This window comes from Chaetodon trifascialis, chromosome 12 (genome assembly GCF_039877785.1).
Source record: "Chaetodon trifascialis isolate fChaTrf1 chromosome 12, fChaTrf1.hap1, whole genome shotgun sequence".
Taxonomy (NCBI): domain Eukaryota; kingdom Metazoa; phylum Chordata; class Actinopteri; order Chaetodontiformes; family Chaetodontidae; genus Chaetodon; species Chaetodon trifascialis.
This window is the reverse complement of record NC_092067.1, coordinates 4,017,652-4,037,644: the sequence shown is the minus strand read 5'-3', so window position 1 is coordinate 4,037,644 and position 19,993 is coordinate 4,017,652. Positions and strand designations below refer to the sequence as shown.

Sequence of the window (19,993 nt, the reverse complement as noted above, 5' to 3'; positions counted from 1 at the left end):
GGATAAGCGGCATAGAAAATGGATGGATGGATGTTTTACCAACTGCTATAATGACTTAACTGCAAATGAGTGAGTTTCCTGATACTTGATTTTCTGGCCTCAAGCTGTCAGATACACCTTTCAGAAATATTCTTCAGAACATTGAAGGAGAAAGACATTAAAGTGATCAACAGAGATTTACAAATATTAGGTGGTGAGGGAAGAAAGGGCATCCATGCAGCACCAGAGATGTCACCAAAATAGAAAAGAAGCTAATGACTTGAGGAATATTACAGTAACTACAACAAAAATATGAATAGAGCAACATGTTGTCCGGGAGAGGAAGGTGTTGAATTTTGATTTTCTTAAGCACCTTATTTGGATGAGAGTACAGGATGACATCTAACTACACAGTGTGAAGTGTGAATGGTGAATTTTTGCATAGTATGAGTTGAGTTACTTTGCCTGGTCAAAACAGTGAGGGTGGACTGGGTGATTGTGGTTGAGTGAACACATCATCACAACACATGGAAAAGACACCACTGAAGAAATGAAAGGAAAGCTGAGTGGTCTGAAGGTTTTCCTCACCACTGTCGCCAAGTGCCTGCTCATGAGGGCTTTGCTGGGTCTCTGCAGGTAAAGAGTTTGGTCTATACCAGCTCCATATGGACAGTGTGCTGAGACAGCTTCTGTTGTGATTTGGCACTATATAAATAAAACTGAATTGAATCTGTGATTCTAAGAAGTCACTTATTTCCTGAGAATTAAGAGCCTCTGGTCAACTGCAGAATAATATACGACACAATGCGCACTTAATCTAATAGCTGAGATTAAAATGATCCAGTGGGCTTTTAAATGGTTTATTTAGCTATACAAGTAGGAGAATTCTCTTGATCTATATAGATATAATTGATCCTTTATCTGAAATATTAAAAATGACAAAATCTACAGATACATGTTTCCTTTGCAGTGAGAACAGGGGAAGAATGCGAAAGGTTATAACCACAGTTGCTAAGCAGCATATGATAAATAATCAACTTATAATATAAGTTGACGAGACCAAAAAAAATGAAGCAACTAAGCAATGTTAACATAACTTTATTAAAATTTTCTACATTACTTTTATGATTTTTTTCACATAAAATAACAGAAAAATTTACAATTAAATAAGACTAAAGAGAGTAAAAATGTATATGATTTTAATATGCATCAATGTACACTTCACATTAATGCCTACATACCCAAACATGAAGTCTCAACAAGCAAACATACAATGTAGACAAAATCTACAGAGAAAGAACAAGAGAGGAGATAAAAGGGAGATGGGAAGTGGGTTAATAAAACAGGGATAGGACCCCAGAGGAGGGATCAATGGAGCCTCATAATTAGATCAGCAGTTCTATCGATCCTATCAGTCAAGCAAAGTGAGGCGTGAACACAAAGTAACAAAACCATGGGTGAAACTGATATGCACGTGGATGCACGTGGCTGTTAGCAGGCACAGACAGGAAGAACTAATCTGACTGCAGAGCCTGATGTCAGAGAACAAATATGTACATTAAAAATGCTGTACACACAAAAGTCAGTGTGTACTTAATCTCTAAACATGCACAACTGTCCACAAACTGACACAGTAGGAGAGAAGTTTCTGATAATTTGCCTTGTAGGTGTTCACGTGTGTGTGTTTGAGAAAGAGGAGTGGGTGGTCTGGCAATGAAAGGTGATCTCAGATTCTTTGCAGGACTGAGATGAGCATGTGGTGTCACAAGGTCCAGCAGTCAGGAAGGAAAGGGCTCATGTACGTTAACATAGATGCTGTACGAGAAAACACACACACACACACACACACACACACACACACACACACACACACACACACACACACACACAGCAGGGGGTTGTGCAACAGAGGCTGCCTTGAAAGAGCATGTGCGGTCGGGTGGGAAATTTCCTGGTCACAGTCCCAGCATTCCAACAGAGGCAAGTTATTGCCGTTAGCCACATCCAAGTGTCTGTCAGGTGGCGCGTTAGTGTTGCCCTACCTGCGTGTGTGTGTTTTTCTGTGTGACAGATGATAAATGAGGAGGAATTCCAAAAAAGTGAGGCTGTTATAGGCTCATGACCCTGCCTCTCTCAATAAAGTTGCTCAATACCCAAAACAAGACAAGGACACGTGTGTCTGCGTCAGCACACTGTTGGCAAAAACACAAAAACAACAACAGGTTAGGCTGTGTGTTTGATCCCCACATGGGGTCTGAGACAGGCTCCAGGCCTTCACAATGTCGCCGGAGTTATAAAGAGCTTGTTATCTCACAGTAGAGCACAGTCATACTGCAAGATGACAGGCTTTTTGCAGACCACGTTGTACAGTACCTATTCCCCGAGGGACAGTACAAAGCAGCTAAACATTATCTAACTCAGTCACGCTAATACAGCACTGTCAGAGGTAGCTGACAGACAGAAGGCTTCTGTGAAATAGCTCACATAACCGTCTTTCCACTTCAGGCGTGTACAAAGGTCTTAAGACCTGACACACTCAGATAAAGTTCTCCAATCTGATACAGAAAGCGATCCCTGTGATGAGCTTCAGCGCAAATTTTGAGGTTCTGAATGTGTGAGAGAAGAGGTGAGTGTATGTGCTTGTGTGTGTCAGTCTTAGGCACTGGAGAGCATTGTAGATTTAAAGATCTGCTGCAGTATTTGGGGGATCTGCTTGGTGTCCATGGCAACGAAGGATCTCCCTGCTGGCAGGGTCTTTTGGAGTCTGAAACAAAGCAAAAAAGATCGAAGTTTGAGGTTCAACATCTGGATTGAACTTAAGCAAAAGAATCATGTCCCAATACAAAAAGACAGGTGCTCATTTGCTGTGTGAAGTTTCCACTGACAGAGTTCAGTGTGTGTGAAGGAAAGCTCTGGTGGAGCATGGCGGAGCTCAGAAACAAGACAACAGGGAATCTCTCTTCCTTTGTTCATTCATCCCCTCGTTTGCTTACACCTCCATCTTTCCCAACTAGTAGTTTGTCCTTGAAATGAACACAAACACTTTTCCCAAAGTGTCCTCATGTAACATTACATGCAGTGGCATACAAAAGTTTGGGTACCCTTCATCAAAATTTAATAACAAACAGCATAAGACACGTTGAAGAGAATATTTCATTTTTTAACCTCATGTGATTTGGAAATCAGTCCATCTTCTACTCACTTCGCAACTGTAACTGGTTTCCCCATAACGAAGTTCCTATGCTTGGGTGCTGCTCTGACATGAATAATACTGTCATTCCTCTATCCCCACATTCTGACTTGAACCCATAGACTGTATCCTTGAACTGTCTTTGCATTCACAGTTCATTTCTACCCAAACTTGGCTTCTGGAGATAACTAACACTTAAGCAATTTTCAAGGGTCAAAGGTCTCTTTCTTTGCACTTTCTCTCTCTCTCTGCTGTCCCTCCTCTTCACAGAGTTATGACCAGGATGCCAAACCAGTCATTGTCATTCTGAAGGTCTTTCAGCTCCTGCCTGCATTGTAACCATGAAGCCGGTGGCTTCTCAAAGCCAGCAAAGCTCAGGACTTAATCTGAGTTGTGACAACAAAGGTCAGTAGGACCAGCAGGAAGCAGGAACATGAGTAGGACTCGGCCAGACTAAATTGGATACTCATTGTTCTACTTAACTTTAAGGTCTAGTTGTTGTTTATTGGTTTTGGGTGACCGGCTACAGTCTAAACTAACCTTGCGCAAAGTTTCTTTAGCTGGTTCCTTAAAATTGACTTTTTTTAGATGTTCATTCAGTCCATTTAAATTCCATTTGGAGCTCTTTGCATCCATCTCCTTGTCCTTTCATCCAGTCCTGCCTTCCCTTATTTGTACCCGTTACTGAACTTGACCAAGATGCCACCACCCCCGTGTCCACCTCCTCACCTTGCGGCCTGATCGCCAAGGGACCCGATGAAGATGGCAAAGGCATTGATCTGCGGGTCAGACGTCAGGACATGGGCAAAGCGCTCGGGCTGGATGCCGTAGCGTTCCAGGTTGGCATCACTGAGCACCACCACAAAGTGCTCGTCAGCCTCTTCTCGTGCCAGCTCCTTAATGCTGGCCTCTGTGCCCTCCAGAGTGTAGTCACCACTCATGCAGAACTGAGCATGGGCATGCATGGTCTGCAGGGCGGGGGAGGAGGGGAGGAGGGGAGAGGGGGGAGACAACAAGTTGGAGAGGGGAAGTTTAACAGGACATTCAAAAATCCCTGACCTCACCCTCAGTATACGTTATCCAGTGGATTGAACAGGTGGAGGCTTTGTGGTGGCTGACCCTGGGAGGTGGTGGACATGGCGCTGCACACAGCATGGGCATTGAACGAGTGGGCTAACTGTGACTGCATGTCTGTCTCTCTGTCTCTCTCTCTCTCTCCCTCTCTCTGACTGCATTTCTGTCTGTCTGTCTGTCTGTCTGTCTGTCTGTCTGTCTGTCTGTCTGTCTCACTCTCCCTCTCTTGCTCTTCCTCTCTAACCCAACCGGTCGAGGCAGATGGCCGCCCACCCAGAGTCTGGTTCTGCTCGAGGTTTCTGCCTGTTAAAAGGAAGTTTTTCCTCGCCACTGTCGCCAAGTGCTTGCTCATGGGGGAATTGTTGGTTTCTTTGTAGATAAAAGAGCTCGGTCTGTACCAGCTCTATATGGAAAGTGTCCTGAGACAACTTCTGTTGTGATTTGGCGCTATACAAATAAAATTGAACTTTGCAACTGTCTATTTAAGGGTCAGCTCACCCATGTTCCAAAAAAAAAAAAAAAACCAACTATGTGAAAGATTAGATAGCACTGAAGGAAAGTGAAAACAACAACAAGCATGATTACATCATTGCAGCATCTTTTCAGCTACTGTGTTCTTCCAGCTGCATTTCAACAGACATTTGAGACAGAGAGAGCAACAACACAAACCAGCATTTTCAGCATATTGTGGAGGGATGTATGGGAACGACAGGTGTGGAGTAAGAAAATATAACTGATGATGAATCTGTACCTTGAGGACTTTGAGTCTGTCCTTGTCATTCCTGGGGGCTTTGTCCGCTCTGACCAGCTCGATGTCATAGCCGTCTCCGGAGTGGCCCACTATGTCATACTGCACAGAGGAAACAGCTTAGGTAAGAGAATAACAATGGTACAAAAGTAAGCTGTGTCACACAACATGAACATATGGCAACAATGACAGCATTATATTTTGTGTAAACCCCAGCTGTATCATCCTCATGCAGGAATAGCACTTGGAATGAGGCTTTAAGACGCAGGTGAGATGGTAACCCTGTCATGCCTAAATGCCTCCCATAGACCATCCATCACAGCTGGCTTACGTAAGGCTGGGTCTGCCTGGCACCGTGGGCTCCACTCAACTATTTCAGGACCCAGGTATTACGTATATGGTCTATTTCTAATAAGGGCGGTCATGACTGTGGTGGTCAAAGGTATGCGACTGTGTGTCTCATCCGTCCATATCGCTGTTGCTCTGTAACAAGCATGTTTTTTCAAAATCTTGACTTTTCAGATCAAATCTTTTTTGTCTGATCCATTTTTCATTTTTTCAGTTTGGTTTTTCTTCACCTCAGGGATGAAGAAATCCTTGAATTTAAATCTAAATACATATGTCATTAAAATGACTCAAATCAAAGTTCAGAGGGGTTCTTTTTCCACAACACTGATCTTGCTCCACTTTCGGCTTGTAAATGGGGTCTGATGGCTGTAATAGATACGACATGAAATTGTTAAGCAGCAAATTCTTCAGACTAATGTTTCATCATGCCATCTCTATTTACATGCTGTTTCCAAATAGAAATCCTGAATAGATATGTATGTTTGACCAACCGCTGTCAAATTTGAAGACACACAAACACACTGTAAACCTGCAGATAGCACAGACACACACAGGCGAAAGTGTGTATATCATTTGTTTTATCAGAGGCACTTTGATGTAAGGGGTGACATGCAAACACAGCATGATGAGCACTGAAATATACGTGTGTGTGTGTGTGCGCGCGCATGTGTGTGTGTGACACTGATATGTGATCAGTATTGGTCGGCTTGAGTGTCACTGAGGGGCCAAGAAGTCTGTCTCCCTTCAGCTTTTTTACACACGCTCATGTCTCCCTCTCCCCATCCCCTCTGACACTCTATTTCACTTCCTCTCCTTGATTTCCGTTTGTGAACCGCTGAGCTTTCGTTGCACAAACAGATGTAGCCAAAAGTTTGACAAAAGTGGCACATAAGATTACAAGGAGCAGGCGGGTCGTGAAGATCATAAGCTTATTCACCACCAAAAACGTATGTCATTACACTAATGACAGTCTGGCCCGAAGCCAAGCACAGTGTGACCATGTCAGAAGCTACAACACAACTACTCCCTCACACGGCACAGCAGGTGGCTCAGGGGCCTAAGGACCGCGATGACTTTGTATCACTATGACTTCAATCAGGTTTGATTGTGAAAACCTTTTGGAGGATGGTGGAAGAACATCAGTGGACAAAGTTTATTGACCCAGGGATTCTCCAAAATGTCTCATATTGCTAAGCCGTGTGAAATCATCTGAGAAAGAAAGGCTAGGGTGGTTTTTACTGTTTATTTTATGGCTCCTGCTCCAAGTGGTTCCCAAAAGTGATGTGACTTGAGCACATATTCCGGTTCAGGTTCAAACAAAAAGTTGAAAGTGAAGAATTGCTGAGCTTCAGATGCATTCAGAGAAGAAATGGCATATGAGATTTAAGTCCTGTTGAACACACATTGTCTATGTGACAGACCATCAGCTGTAGTGCTATAAAAACTGTATCCCCAGCAACATTACATTACACACAGATGATGTTTGGTGAGACATTATCACCTTGAACTTGTGCTCATAGTTCTCCAGAGCCTCCATGACCATACACACAGCCTCCATGGAGCGCTCCAGCCTGCCGTCCACGCCGTTGAAGCGGTACATGCTGCCCGACACGTCTGCTAACACTCGTAAACGCTTGGGCTTTTGCTGAGGACTGCCCAGCTGTAACAACACAGAGCAACATACATGCAAAACACAATATTAGCAGCGACTGATGATTAAATTAAACACCTCCTTTGGAAAGTGCCGTGTGGAATTTGGTGTGGCTTACTTAAAATAACATTCAGCACAAGGCCAGGATTTCAAAACTGCTCGCAATTATTTCAACGTGGAACTTCAGGCCAAACCAAAAATATGCAATGCTTGGAGTTAAATAAGGTAGAAAAACATGGGATGCATATTATGGTTAGTGTGAGTTTGTGTAATTAGTGTGGGAACTATCTCTGCGCTGGGCTGCTGCAGCACAAGAAATGACTGAATGCTGTGTGAGCTCAGGCAGACACACAGGGAGGAATAATAACCTCACACACACCACTGGAATGTATCGTCTGAAAGATAAAGGTCAAAATCATGTGTGTAAGTCTGGGAGTGTGTGTGTTTGGAGGTGTGGCTCAGGAAAAGCTGAAGTGTGGTTTAAATATGTGTAGCAGCATGCACACACACACACACACACACACACACACACACACACACACACACACACACACACACACACACACACACACACACACACACACACACACACACACACACACACACACACACACACACACACACACCTCTGGGTCCAGCTCTCCCCTGCGTTTATATATAGCCTTCTCCCCAGTCAGCCCATCAATGATTTTAGCATCATCCAGTTCTCCCAGAGCCTGGTTCTTCAGCCACTGCCGCTCCTTCCCTTTGGCCTGAAAGACACACACACAAAGACGACATGTTCTGTACCAGTCAACCAAATAAATACACGCATTTCAAAATCTGTCTGGGGAAGGTGGTTTCATTTCAGTGGGCCGTTCAGAGGCAACAGATTGTGAAACAAGGCAAAGGAAAACAAAACAGCTGTAGTTCAGGCTGACGCATCACAGACAAACATGTCACCCTAAGCACCACCAGCTAGCACCTTTCCCCCCACCCAGGCCCTCACAGACAGGAGGCTTTGAAGGTCGGACCCTGTTCCTTGGGATGTCTCTCCACTTTTTGCTGTAAACACTTGGACAGAAGGAGGACAGAGGGAGAGAAACTTTCTCCTGACTTTAGATTACAGAAAAGGAGGTTAACACCATCTGTCCCCACCCTCCCCACACCCACTGTGGGTCAGACGCTCAGGCTTTACAAATTGTTTACAGTGAGAGATGTTTTTACATAACACAGGTCTCATGATTTAACACCGCTGAGAGCAACTCTCATATGTAACAACAGCTGTTTGTAGATAGACAGACGCCTGCTAGTGAACACGATGTAGGCAGAGAACAGAGAAAAGAAATGCATGTGTTAATGTTGTTTTATGACAACTTTTTCCGTTGTGACAGCAGATACGGTCCAAATATAAAACCATTTAGCAGCCATTTACATCACTGCCCCTATGAATGGTTGTGACAGACCAAGCTGACGGTTGTGAGGACCATGGCTTCTGTGAGAGGCAACATGTGCTCTCTTTGTTCACGGAGCAATTGTATCTTGTACTAGGTCAATCACATAAAAAATAACATTTTTGACAAATTTGTATCTTATGATCAGTTTACACATTCCCAAAATATCTCTTCCCAAAATATCTCTTCTTCCTGGGGAAGTCTCTGCATGCCAGTAAGATCCAGAGAACTCCTACAGGTCAGGACGCTTCTGCACAGCTCCTAAAATGAACAGAATGCAATTCTCTGGCCAGTTAGGACTGATTTCCTCCTATGAGACAATTGATAAGTGAGAGCCCAGGTGTTTATGTTTGGCAAGCCAGTCCATTGTTGAGAGATAAATAGAGGGGGGTTTCCCTCTGGGATACTGAAGTGGGTGGAAACAATACACTATACACTATTGCCAGCTATGAGATAGGTGCGTGTGTGTGTGTGTGTGTGTGTGTGTGTGTGTGTGTGTGTGCGTGTGTGTGTGTGTGACTCATAAAATCACTCTTCAGGTATGATAAAAATAACATGACTTGACAGCGTCATGCCAGGTGGGATTGGTGTAATCTCCATCATCTTTACAGCGGGAAAGAAGCCTGGGGCTATGAGGACAAATGCAAACAATAACCAGTGTTCATGTTGAAAGCCAGCGCTGGCACAGCTGAAAACACCTGGATGCAAAACACAAACACACACACACAAACACAGACCTACCACAACATATACAAACAGAGCTTCACACCTGGACAAGACAATAATAGAGCAAGGCTTAAGGTCTGTGCTCTGTAATCATCCCCACATGCTGCACGATTTTCCTCTCATCACATGACCACACACACACACACACACACACACACACACACACACACACACACACACAATAGGAGGAAAGTCTAAAACAAAATAATGAAATGGAGACAGTATCACATCCTGGATTTTTAACCACCACTCCCTTTGCTTTTGCTTTTCATTAGCCAATCAGGGTACTCCTGTGGGACCCCCCCCCACCCCCACCCCCTGTATCACAAGTGGGGCTGAATGAGGTCAACCAATATTGTCATATATTGAATTTATGACCCCATGACTCAGCTCAGCTGTTCTGCAGTTCTCACTGTAAAACTGAAACTGTTGTGTTTTTTCATGGAACGCACAATGGTGCCATACAGTTAACTGCATTAACTATTAATTGAATTGTTTTAATTGGCCATATCACGATAGTATACTCTTGTTCCACTAAATCGTCTACCAAAGTAAACGGAATCTCAGAGTGATGCAGCTTTCAGGCTTTTAGTCTTCAGTGTCGTGCTTTGCAGAAGAACATTTCCAGGATTTTTAATCTTTTTATTTTTGGGACCAGCTGATCATGGGTGAAAATGTAATATAGTAAGCACCATCAGGACATCGTGCATTATGACATGAAGACACTGTCCTCAAGTCCTTCATCCGTGAAGGGAAGAGTAAGACTCTGAGCTGTCTGCACAAACACTCATAGGTGTACCCTGTTTTCTACAGCGTTGAAGATGTCGTATTAATCAAGACAAGTCATGATGTTTAAGGTAATGTTTGATTCAAGAGGAGTGACACTAACCTGTAAACTGTCCAAGATGATGCGCAGAGACTGAACTTGTCTCCTGACAGCCTTGGAGAAGCGCTCGTATGTGGCAGCGTCATATTCGCTCATATTGATCTCCTTCAACCTGACGTGGAAGGACAGAGGACAACAGAAAGGATGAGGGGAGACAATGACTTGATTTGATATGTTTCAGGTAAACCACCCATTGTATTAAAACATGCATTTACATTGGATGGATTTCAGCTTCAAAGGGCTTTAATAGAGGTGTACAGGCCGAGTAACAGGCAGTTAAACTGGGCACAAGCAGGTTTCTTCCTTCCTGCATCTATTCGCAGACATCTCAGTCAAAGGTGCCCTTGCAAATACTGCTCCACTTCTCCACCGCAACATTTCAATAATACAAGCACCTGCTCATTCAAACATTGCTCTACAGTGCTACCAGCAGCCCAAACTTCCATAGGATAACTTCAAATCCCACTCGTCAACCAAAGTCGCATGTGTGCGCATTTGAGCTACAGCTTATAGTTTGAGTTATGCAACGTCAACGTGTTGCTCATCTCATCAGTAAAACACATAAAGTGCAAATCATCAAATGCACAGCGGCATGGATGAGGACTCAATGTTGAAGTAGATGAAGTTGAGAACGTTTTACAAACCAGTAGAATTTGAGTTATCTCCACACGGCTTCTCTCTGAACTTGCTCAGGACCTCCCATTCACACACACCATCACTTTATAGATTCATGCAGTGAGCTGAGGCTGTTACTGCAGCCTGATCGACGTCTTTCTTCTTCTTCCCATGCTGTTTCCAAAAGAATTACAGCTCAGGACACAGGGGTCAGTGCTGTTAAATATGGAGCTCCTTTTCATGTGTGTGCATGTGTGTGTTCTCTCCAAAACACACCTGTGGATATGACAAGACAGGTGGGCTGTGCCCCCCTCCCCCGAGCCAACTTTATCTGTATAATCCCACCATGCAGGTACTTTAGCATCGCTGACACACACAGACACAGAGTCCCCTTGGATGTGGTAAGGGTCTTCATCATGTTTGCACAGACTGGTGTGGGTGTGTATTGGAGAGACACAGAGACAGGTGGGGGGAAATCTCTGCCGGGTGTTTGAATCTTTTACATGACAACCAGACTGTGACCACCACAGAGATACAGAGCAGGGAGTTCAAAATGCAGGGAGGTGGAGGAGATCCGACTTACTGTGTCACAGCTCGCAACAAACGTGTGTACGTGTGTGTGTGTGTGTGTGTGTGTGTGTGTGTGTGTGTGTGTGAGAGAGAGAGAGAGAGACAGACATGAGCAACAACAGAGTAACAGAGTAAGATGGATGTATTGTGTAGACTGACATCAGCCATGCAATCAAAGAGACCAAATACACACTGACACACACTCACTGACTCGTTCACTCAGAGGACATCTACCAGCCACCATCACCAACACCTGGAGGGTCATTTGGAAAAACGAACATGAGCAGAAATAAAGTAGCAAAAACAACCCAGGGAGTCACACAGTATGGGCCAAACCACCGGCATAACAAACAAAACAAAGTTGTGTTCAAAGACAAGAAGTAAAAATGCGAAAACCTATGATCTGTACTGTAAGTGGCTTTGTTGCATGTCGATTCTGAGCTTGTCAATGCGTTTTGGATCAATGTTAAAAGCTCAGAAGCACAAAGAGCGACAATAAGCCATCCTCCACTTACAGAAATGGATGCGAGAGTGGAGGTTAGACTGTGATGTAGCATATGTGAGTGACCGCTTCAGCAGACTGTACTGACTGTTGTAGCAGTTGCTGGATTTGGATTTGCAGGTTTTGCTATTAAAAACACTTAATACTGAAAAACACATTTACACATACATGTTTTTTATATTTTTATATATTACAGCTTAGCATAAGGATTTGTATATAATGTGTGAACTGAATATTATCTATAGAGCTCTTTATGTTCCACTCAACCGTCCATCATCTATGCTGTCATTGTCCCCGGTATATTACAGGTCTAACACATATGGATGGATAACCTTTCACACACTCACACCTATGGCCAATTAGCATTGACAACTCACATAACCTGCCTGTATTCTGTATCTATAATTGAGGTAACTGATTGGTCCAGCAGCTGATAATAATAATGTGAATTACTGCCTCTGATGAGTATTATTTTACACACACAATTAGGGTTGCAATGGCATGAGATTTTCATGGTGCAATAACCATCTCAGAAAATGTCAGTGTGCACAGTATACAGTATCACATCATTATTATTACTATTATCAGCTGCAAAGACCCTTTAAGGTCTAACAGCAGGTTTTGTTTTTTTTTGAACTAACACATTGTTGTAATTTCACAAGCTATTATGTCCTATATTTCTTTAGAATATTAATAAGGTACAACTGAACATTTTTTAATAGCATTAATACTGTAGAGTTCAATATTGTAGATAAACATATGTACATGGTGTGATAACCATCAATTTTCATACCGTGGTGTGCTGCTACAACACTACACACAATGTACTCTGTATTATAGTGCAGCTATTTTCCTCTGCATTCACAACACATCATGTCAGCCCACTAAACAGCACATGGCAGAGTAGCTTCCTCCACATGTGTGTGTGCATGTGTGTAAGTGAGAGAGAGAGTGTATGTGGTCAGCAGACACTCTGGCCAGTGGCCGTGGCTATTTCCTTCAAATTCCTGAAGCTTGACTTACACGGGAGCAAGAAAGCGAGTGAATGACAAACACACACACACACACACACACACACACACACACACACACACACACACACACACACACACACACACACACACACACACACACACACGCAGAGAGTCTGTTTTCACACCCAGTAACTACACACACCACACAAACAGCAGCCTTCCACCAGAAACATCTGCCTGTCCCAGAATGCAGAAAATTATGGTTTTCCTTTCAAATATTTGGTTCTGATTTGAGTTCACAAATTATGATGCACCCAGTTAGAGGACCAGCCCGCGGATGGTTTTGATTGAGCGGGGGCACGTCACCACCTCCCACATGTCAAACTTGCTGGCCATTGTGGTTGCCTCACTATTTGTTGGTGTACTGCAATATTTCCATGAGCATTTTTGTACAGTATAATAGCATGAAATATGGTCAACACTAAACAATAACAACTTACGCAACACTCATCAGTTCTTGAGCAATGCTTTGCATTTTTTGGGTGTTTCTCCAACATTTAGGAAGCTAATGGAGTCACAGGGGATGAAAAGTCCCCTTATGTGCATGTATTTGTGTTGTATTATTAAACAGAACAACTTAGAGTGTCTGAGATCAAGGAGATTTGTTCACATGTTGGTTACAAACTTTCTGTGTATTTCATATCATATTCAAGGCATGACAGTAACAGGAACAACTGATCAACAGTACAATTAACCCAAATAAAGAAAGCGAGCAAGAACTTTGAGTAAAAGAGTGATTTGGATAATTCCTTTTATTATTACATCTGTCTTTAGTCATTATAGATACTTAAAAGGCTTCTTCTTTTTGACATATTCAGTCTTCCCTTCTCCCTGACGCTCGGCCGTTGTTCTACTCGTTCTCTGGTTGTTTTACTGCAGGCTCAGGCTGGCGGAGGCTAAATGAATACAGCTTGTGTTCAGGTCTCCATCGTGACCTTATCCAGATTTTTTTTAAGTTTCTATCTTAAATTATATTCTAAACTTTAAAAACAACTTCATTTAGTTGTCTTCACAGAAATGAACGAGGTGCTGAGATATATTCCTACTCTTTATCTTTTAAAAATGATTTATTACAGCCCATAAAACCAAGGACCCCCTGAGAAGCTTTAGCAACAGCCAGTGGGCGTCGAGACCCCACAATGGAGCTAGAATAAATGAACATGATTACCATAAAAGGACAAACTTTCCTTCTAAAGAGAGGATCTAATGCCTACTCCACAAAGGCAGGGAATTGTTAAAACAGGGATTTTAACCTTAAAAAAACCCTTCCATCCACACCAGCACTGTTTTTTAAAAAAAAAACTCTGTCCATATGAAAATGCAAAAACACGACTGAATCGCTGTGAAGAGCACGCCAAACCAACTACCCTGACCCTGAGGCCAAGCTGGCCAACCAAAAACCTGCAAAAAAGAGGTCACACCTTCACCATAGTAGGATTCATAAATTCGTGTCCAGTTTTCATCTAAAACAGCAATGTTGGTGGGGAGTGTTGGATTATGCAGCAGTGACCTCTGTACTGCATTCTAACGTTTCTCCTCCCCAGTAAAACAGAGCAAACACAGACAGAGAAGTGTGAGTATGTGTGTCTAAACATGCATATGTTCACGTGGGTGTTTTCACGTTGTTGCTCGTGTGGGTCAGGTATGAAAGGGTTAACAGCATGATCATAGTTTGACTGATGCTTGACCTGAAGTTAAGCAAACAAAGGATTGTGCACAGGCATCAGCGAATAAGAAGGTACAGAAAGAACCTGACAGAGTCGGCCTGTGATCTGCAAAAATAAGTCAATCAAGCAGCCCTATCTGCAGGTATGTCTCAGACACAGTGACATCTACTTGGAAGAAGAGTATCAGCATGTAGCTACAAGATTTTCTCTGGGCTTAGACTGAACAGTGATAGACAGGCAGAAGACAGGAAGGGGGAAGGAGGGAAAGAGTGTCAAAGAAGAAATTTAGAAAAGCAAGTGAAATGACTACAAATAAGAATAGAAGAGATGAAAAAAGAAAGGGAGAAGAGTCAGAGAGGCTGTCCTCTTGGTGTGAAAGAGCCTAGTGTATGAGAAGGGCCATGCAGGAAAGGGGGAGGATAAGGGTGATGAGGGAGAAAAGAAAGTTAAGAGAACGAGACCGTTTGAAGCAAAGGAGAACAGAGACAGCCTTCATGGCTGAGCTGGTGAAAGGGCTGCCCTCTCAACCCTGTGCTCTGAAGCAACTGTGTGGAAGTGTGGGGAAACACACGCACGCACACACTCGCACACACACGCTGCCCAGCAGAATCTACTTTCTTTTGCGTTCGTCTTTCTAGCTGAGGAGCTGCAGCCTGGTTGTTTGCTCAGGATGTAACACCTAGCATACCTGGGATAGCTGACTGACCAGGAAACACTACAGACGGCCAAAACAAGGGTTCACACACTTGTTCCCAATTCTACGCACCACACACTTCAGTTCTGGGTAGTTTTGAAGGTGGAAAAACTCACTCAGACACTGTGGAGCTACTTCGATTTGCATATGGGTTACTGGTTAAGGCTCAGCCACGCTGTCCTACACTGGGCAGGCATTTTTTATCATGTGACCACAGAATTTCCTGTATTTAAAAGAAAGCTACCTTTCCTTGAAGGCTTTTTCACCCATCTCACGGGCTGCCCTGCGGACTTCTTCTGGAACGGCATCTTTCTCAGCCTGGGACACCTGGTAGACCTTGTGCCCTGCATCCAGCCGGTAAGGGCCCCCTTTCCCACCTAGCCCTGCTGTGTCTCTGCCACCTGCAAACAAACATATTAGGGATGAACCAATCACAGCTGTTGGAGACACTTTAGACAACCCACAACAGATTTCAAACCTTACATTTAAGTCAGTTTCTATTAACTCAGTAATTGTTAAACCAATTGTTGGAACATTGATTGGGGCTATTAACAAATATTTCCTTGTAGATTGAGAGAAAGAAAGAAAGAAAAAAAATCACTACATCTTCAAATTGCTTGTTTTGTCTGACGAACAGTCAAATAAGCACTTGCTGTGGGAGACAGCACAACACAGCTGTCTCATATATTCGCATGTACACCTTCTTAGATGCCATCAGTTACAGTGAAGTGTGTGAAAAATGTTAGCACAGATTATCAGCATTTGGTGAAAGGATGGAATTTGTTCCTGACCGAGCAAGAAAGACTGGCTACCTGTGCCTCCTGCCCATTGGTTTCCCCCAACATGAGGACTGTTGGTGGCGTCGATCTTGCCATGTTTTGGGGCAGTGACATCCAGGCCGCTGTCCCTCTGGATGGTAATCTAAAAGGTGAGGAGAGAGATGCCATATGGGTCAGTTTGAAAACATTCTGCAAACATACAGGTGAGGACTCTCATACATCTGTGCAAGTGCTCTGAAGTCAGCCCTAAACAACAGATGTCCAAGCTTATAGGGGTTAAAGGGTTGCTTCAGTTCCAACGCATCACTAATCTTATTTTCTCTAGTTATAGTTCCTACTATACGATAAAAGCTTGAAAATGTTTAACAGACTACTGCATTCTGATGTCATCAAGAGGACGATCCATGCAGTTGTTGGGTGTTAGAGTAAGAGAAGCATTCATTGTCTCCTATGGGGGAAATTTGTCTCACAGTGACGTAGCACACATTTACAATCAACTAAAGTACACAGCCAGATCTCCATATCCACCAAGAATACTGCACAATGTCCTCCACCTCTATAGTTTTTCATCTGGATACAAAATAAAAGTGAAAAGACTGTGCCAGTATTTTCCCTTTTAGATGCTTCTGAGCTGTTGCACTAAGCATTTCCGCATTTCATAAAGAAGATACAAGTATGTACATATACATTGTGTTAGGCTAACCAATTACTGCACAATGTTGGAAAACACTGAGGGAAACCAGTGCGTAGTGTCAAAACACTGGCTGGGAAAAGCAGCTGTAGCAGTACTCACACTTTGCCTCTAACAGAGATACGCATATGAGATTGTGCTTTCTACTTTTCCAAGCTCACACAACTTGGAATGTCCTCTTTGTGTTAACTTCCTGATGCACTGAATTAGCATGTGAGACAGCCATCAAAAGCCCAAAGAGCTAGCTACCTATCGGACAGTCGAAGCACTAAGAGAATGGACCTTCTGTCGCTAAGGTCTGAGGTTTTGGCAGGATGGACAGATTAGGCTCTGTTTTCTCTGCTGGAGAGGGAAGGAGTGGAGACACACAGGGGTTAAAGTGCTGGATTTTTAAGTCCATCTCAATGGTACCATCAATGCCAAAATCAGCATGCTGGCTCTCACACTGAGGAGAGCAGCCAGATGGATTCTGGCATGCATGAAGGAGAGAGAGAGGAAGGGCAGTTTAATGGGAGACTCAGTGCACCCCCTGTAGATCAGCTGCATTCTCACATGCTGCAGGAATCTGAGCGGTATCTCTGGGGGACGAGGTTTTGTTGTGTGGAGAGCTGTGTGCGTGTGTGTGTATTATTTTACTGTTTTTGACTTTGGCTTGGTTTGTCACGGTCTGTGTGGTTGAACAGAGACTTATCTAGCAGGAGCAGCAGTGCAGCTGAGGAGGACCCACCTCTCCCTCTGCAGACCCACTGTCCACACCTCAAACTGACAGTGGAGCTCAGGTACCGCTCTCACATCTACATGAAGCTGCTGCATCAGCAGAGCTGTCTATATTTAGTGCAGATTAGGAGGGTCAGTCTGATGTAAACCATGGCAGATTACCAGGACAGGATAATAGCCATTGTGGAAACCAGCTCACACAGTGGATCTACTGTACACAACACCATTCAGCTGGGCACTATATGTTTTATTGCTCAAGCAGATTCATTCTAAATTTAGAAGTTAAAAACATTTGTGGAGAGACCATCCACCAAGTGCTGCAGTTTTCTAACATCACAGATAACAATAATAGAATAAAAACACAAATACAACAAAATTTTTCAAACCTGAATTGAGCATCAACATAAGGAGGAATTAGAGGCTGCTAATACTCTAACTATACAATTTAATGCCATCCCATCAATACATCTGCCACAAATTCTACAATATAATATCATTTTTTAATCAAACTATGGTGGTGTTGTACTGGGCTTCATTATATTGAGAGGTGTTTCTAATTGTTCATGTGTGGATGTGGGGAGGATAAAACACAAGAAACACAGCACACAATGTTCAACACCACTGCAAACTACAGCCTCACTGACGGAAATGTCTCATTAAAATGATCTTCGTAAAGGTTGAGCTGAAATACATTACAAGTGTCTAATAAAGTGGCCACTGAGCGTATGTCAGCCAAAAAGTATTAAGAAATTGCTACGGAAATAAAGATGCATGTGAGAGGATTTACAAACATGGTGCCACATCATGACATCATCTGTTAACCAGAGCGCACAAAGCAGTTCATTTTCCAACTGTTAAGTATCCCACAATGTTCATATCCAGGCAAGATTTTAGTGATCAGCAGGGTCTCAAACAAGGGTCAATTACTCTAGTGTTAGTGAAGAACACCAGGAAGCGTGGTGATGATCCAATGATGAGCCAATGTTAACTTGAGTAACCAGAGACAGCGTGGTGCCATAGCGCTGTGGTGAGGTAACGGGTCAGAGGTTTGAGCCACTTGTGTCACCACAGCTCACCTTCAGGAGCTCACCTCTGCAATGTGACTGATCTCTGATTACACGCTAATGCATGCACGTCAGCAACAGAGCATGAGCTTTGCTGCACGCAGGCATGTGTGTGTTATCACATTACGATGTCCCAGCATCCAAACTAAACATGGCTGTTTCATGAGCATATTATCTAGAAGAGTCACTTGTGTCTCGGTTCAGAAACATTGGGGATATCCTTTAAAGAAAAAACTGAAATGGGGAACCACACTTGAGGACCCAGCATGCCTCTCACCCCACCACTCCAACAATTCAGTCACTCTCACTTTAATCTGATCAAAGCACACACACAGCCCTGTTGAAGCATATTGACCAGAGATGTTGAGGGTTAAATTATTCATCAGTAAAGCCATGAGATGTTTTTTAAAATTTTGTCATTTAAGCATCTCCTTCAATGACCTCAGGATGTTGGAAAGCTTAGATTACTGAGGAGAAGGGAACCACCTTCCTCTGGAGATAGAGTCTCACTAATGTTGTCCACGACAAACTATGGTATAAACATCTCATTTTACTTCTAATTTGTGCAATTTTGATAATGAATTCTTCACAAGCTTAATTCTGGAAGTGTTTGGGTGGTAAAGTCACAGACAGTGTCCGTGTGTTGCTGCATTGTTTAGATGAAGCAAGTGAAAACTACTCGTTACTACGGGTCCTAGTGGTGAACAGTAAGTTATCCCTGAGAAGAAGAAAGAAAGAAAGAAAGAAAGAAAGAAAGAAAGAAAGAAAGAAAGAAAGAAAGAAAGAAAGAAAGAAAAAAAGAAAGAAAGACAAAGAGGCAAGGGGAGTGTGGGGTGGACGTTGCAGTTGAGAAAACTGAATTTTTCTGACTGTGGGAATCAATGTTTCCACCCCACCCTCTTCTCTCAATGACTTTTTCCCCCTCCCCTTCTTTTCTTCACCCAGTGTCTATCTCTCCGTCTCTCATCTGCAGTCCACGCCTTGACTTGTAGGATTAATAGCCTCATAAATTTCTGATTCTCCCTTTAGACGCCTAAAGACAGAATGATTTAGGAGTGATGGCATCTGTGTGCGTGAGTGTGTGTGCACTTCAGTTCACTTTTGTGTGCTTTTTTCTGAGTAAATGTGTGCCCATGCGAGAACTTGGGTGCATACTAGTGTGTGTTGGTATAAAAGCATGCCCGTACATGAATGTGTATGTGATGTGGAAACAAGACCGACCGTACAGCTCAACAGTTAACATGCTATTTGTTCCGAATGTTATTTGCACAGTTAACTACTGCTGTTTGCAGATTGTGGAATGAGTCTGCAGGGTACGCTGCAGACCACTGGAACTTCAGAGGAGCAAGTGCATGTGAGTGTAAGTGATAAGATAGCTTTAGTGGCACAACGGCAAGGAGGGAAAAAGTTGGCACGCAGCCAATCAGAAGAGTAAAAAAAGAAACATTCAGACAGTGACATATGGGTGTAAAAACAACCATTCTGGACGACTGAGTGTCGGGTTAAGAGACAGGATATAGAAGAGTGAACTGCCATGAACGTGATGATATTATGTTGGATACCTGCAAACACCAGAAGCATCAGTTACACAAAAGACATGTGCTGTCACTTCCTGACAAAAAGTG

At 43.2% G+C, this 19,993-nt stretch overlaps 1 protein-coding gene across 1 annotated transcript in view; it reads right to left on the bottom strand.

The window, feature by feature from the left end:
* Positions 1 to 1,061: 1,061 nt before the first annotated feature.
* The window catches only part of vwa8 (von Willebrand factor A domain containing 8), a 65,721-nt gene continuing 46,789 nt past the window's right edge, over positions 1,062 to 19,993 (bottom strand). Inside the window, exons 38-45 of the mRNA XM_070975278.1 lie at positions 15,930 to 16,038; positions 15,362 to 15,518; positions 10,039 to 10,147; positions 7,617 to 7,742; positions 6,841 to 6,999; positions 4,995 to 5,093; positions 3,899 to 4,137; positions 1,062 to 2,743 (exon numbers count right to left, since the gene is read on the bottom strand). Of these exons, the coding sequence (XP_070831379.1) occupies positions 2,635 to 2,743; positions 3,899 to 4,137; positions 4,995 to 5,093; positions 6,841 to 6,999; positions 7,617 to 7,742; positions 10,039 to 10,147; positions 15,362 to 15,518; positions 15,930 to 16,038 (1,107 nt within the window). The 3' untranslated portion in view covers positions 1,062 to 2,634. The remainder of the gene's footprint in view (positions 2,744 to 3,898; positions 4,138 to 4,994; positions 5,094 to 6,840; positions 7,000 to 7,616; positions 7,743 to 10,038; positions 10,148 to 15,361; positions 15,519 to 15,929; positions 16,039 to 19,993) is intronic.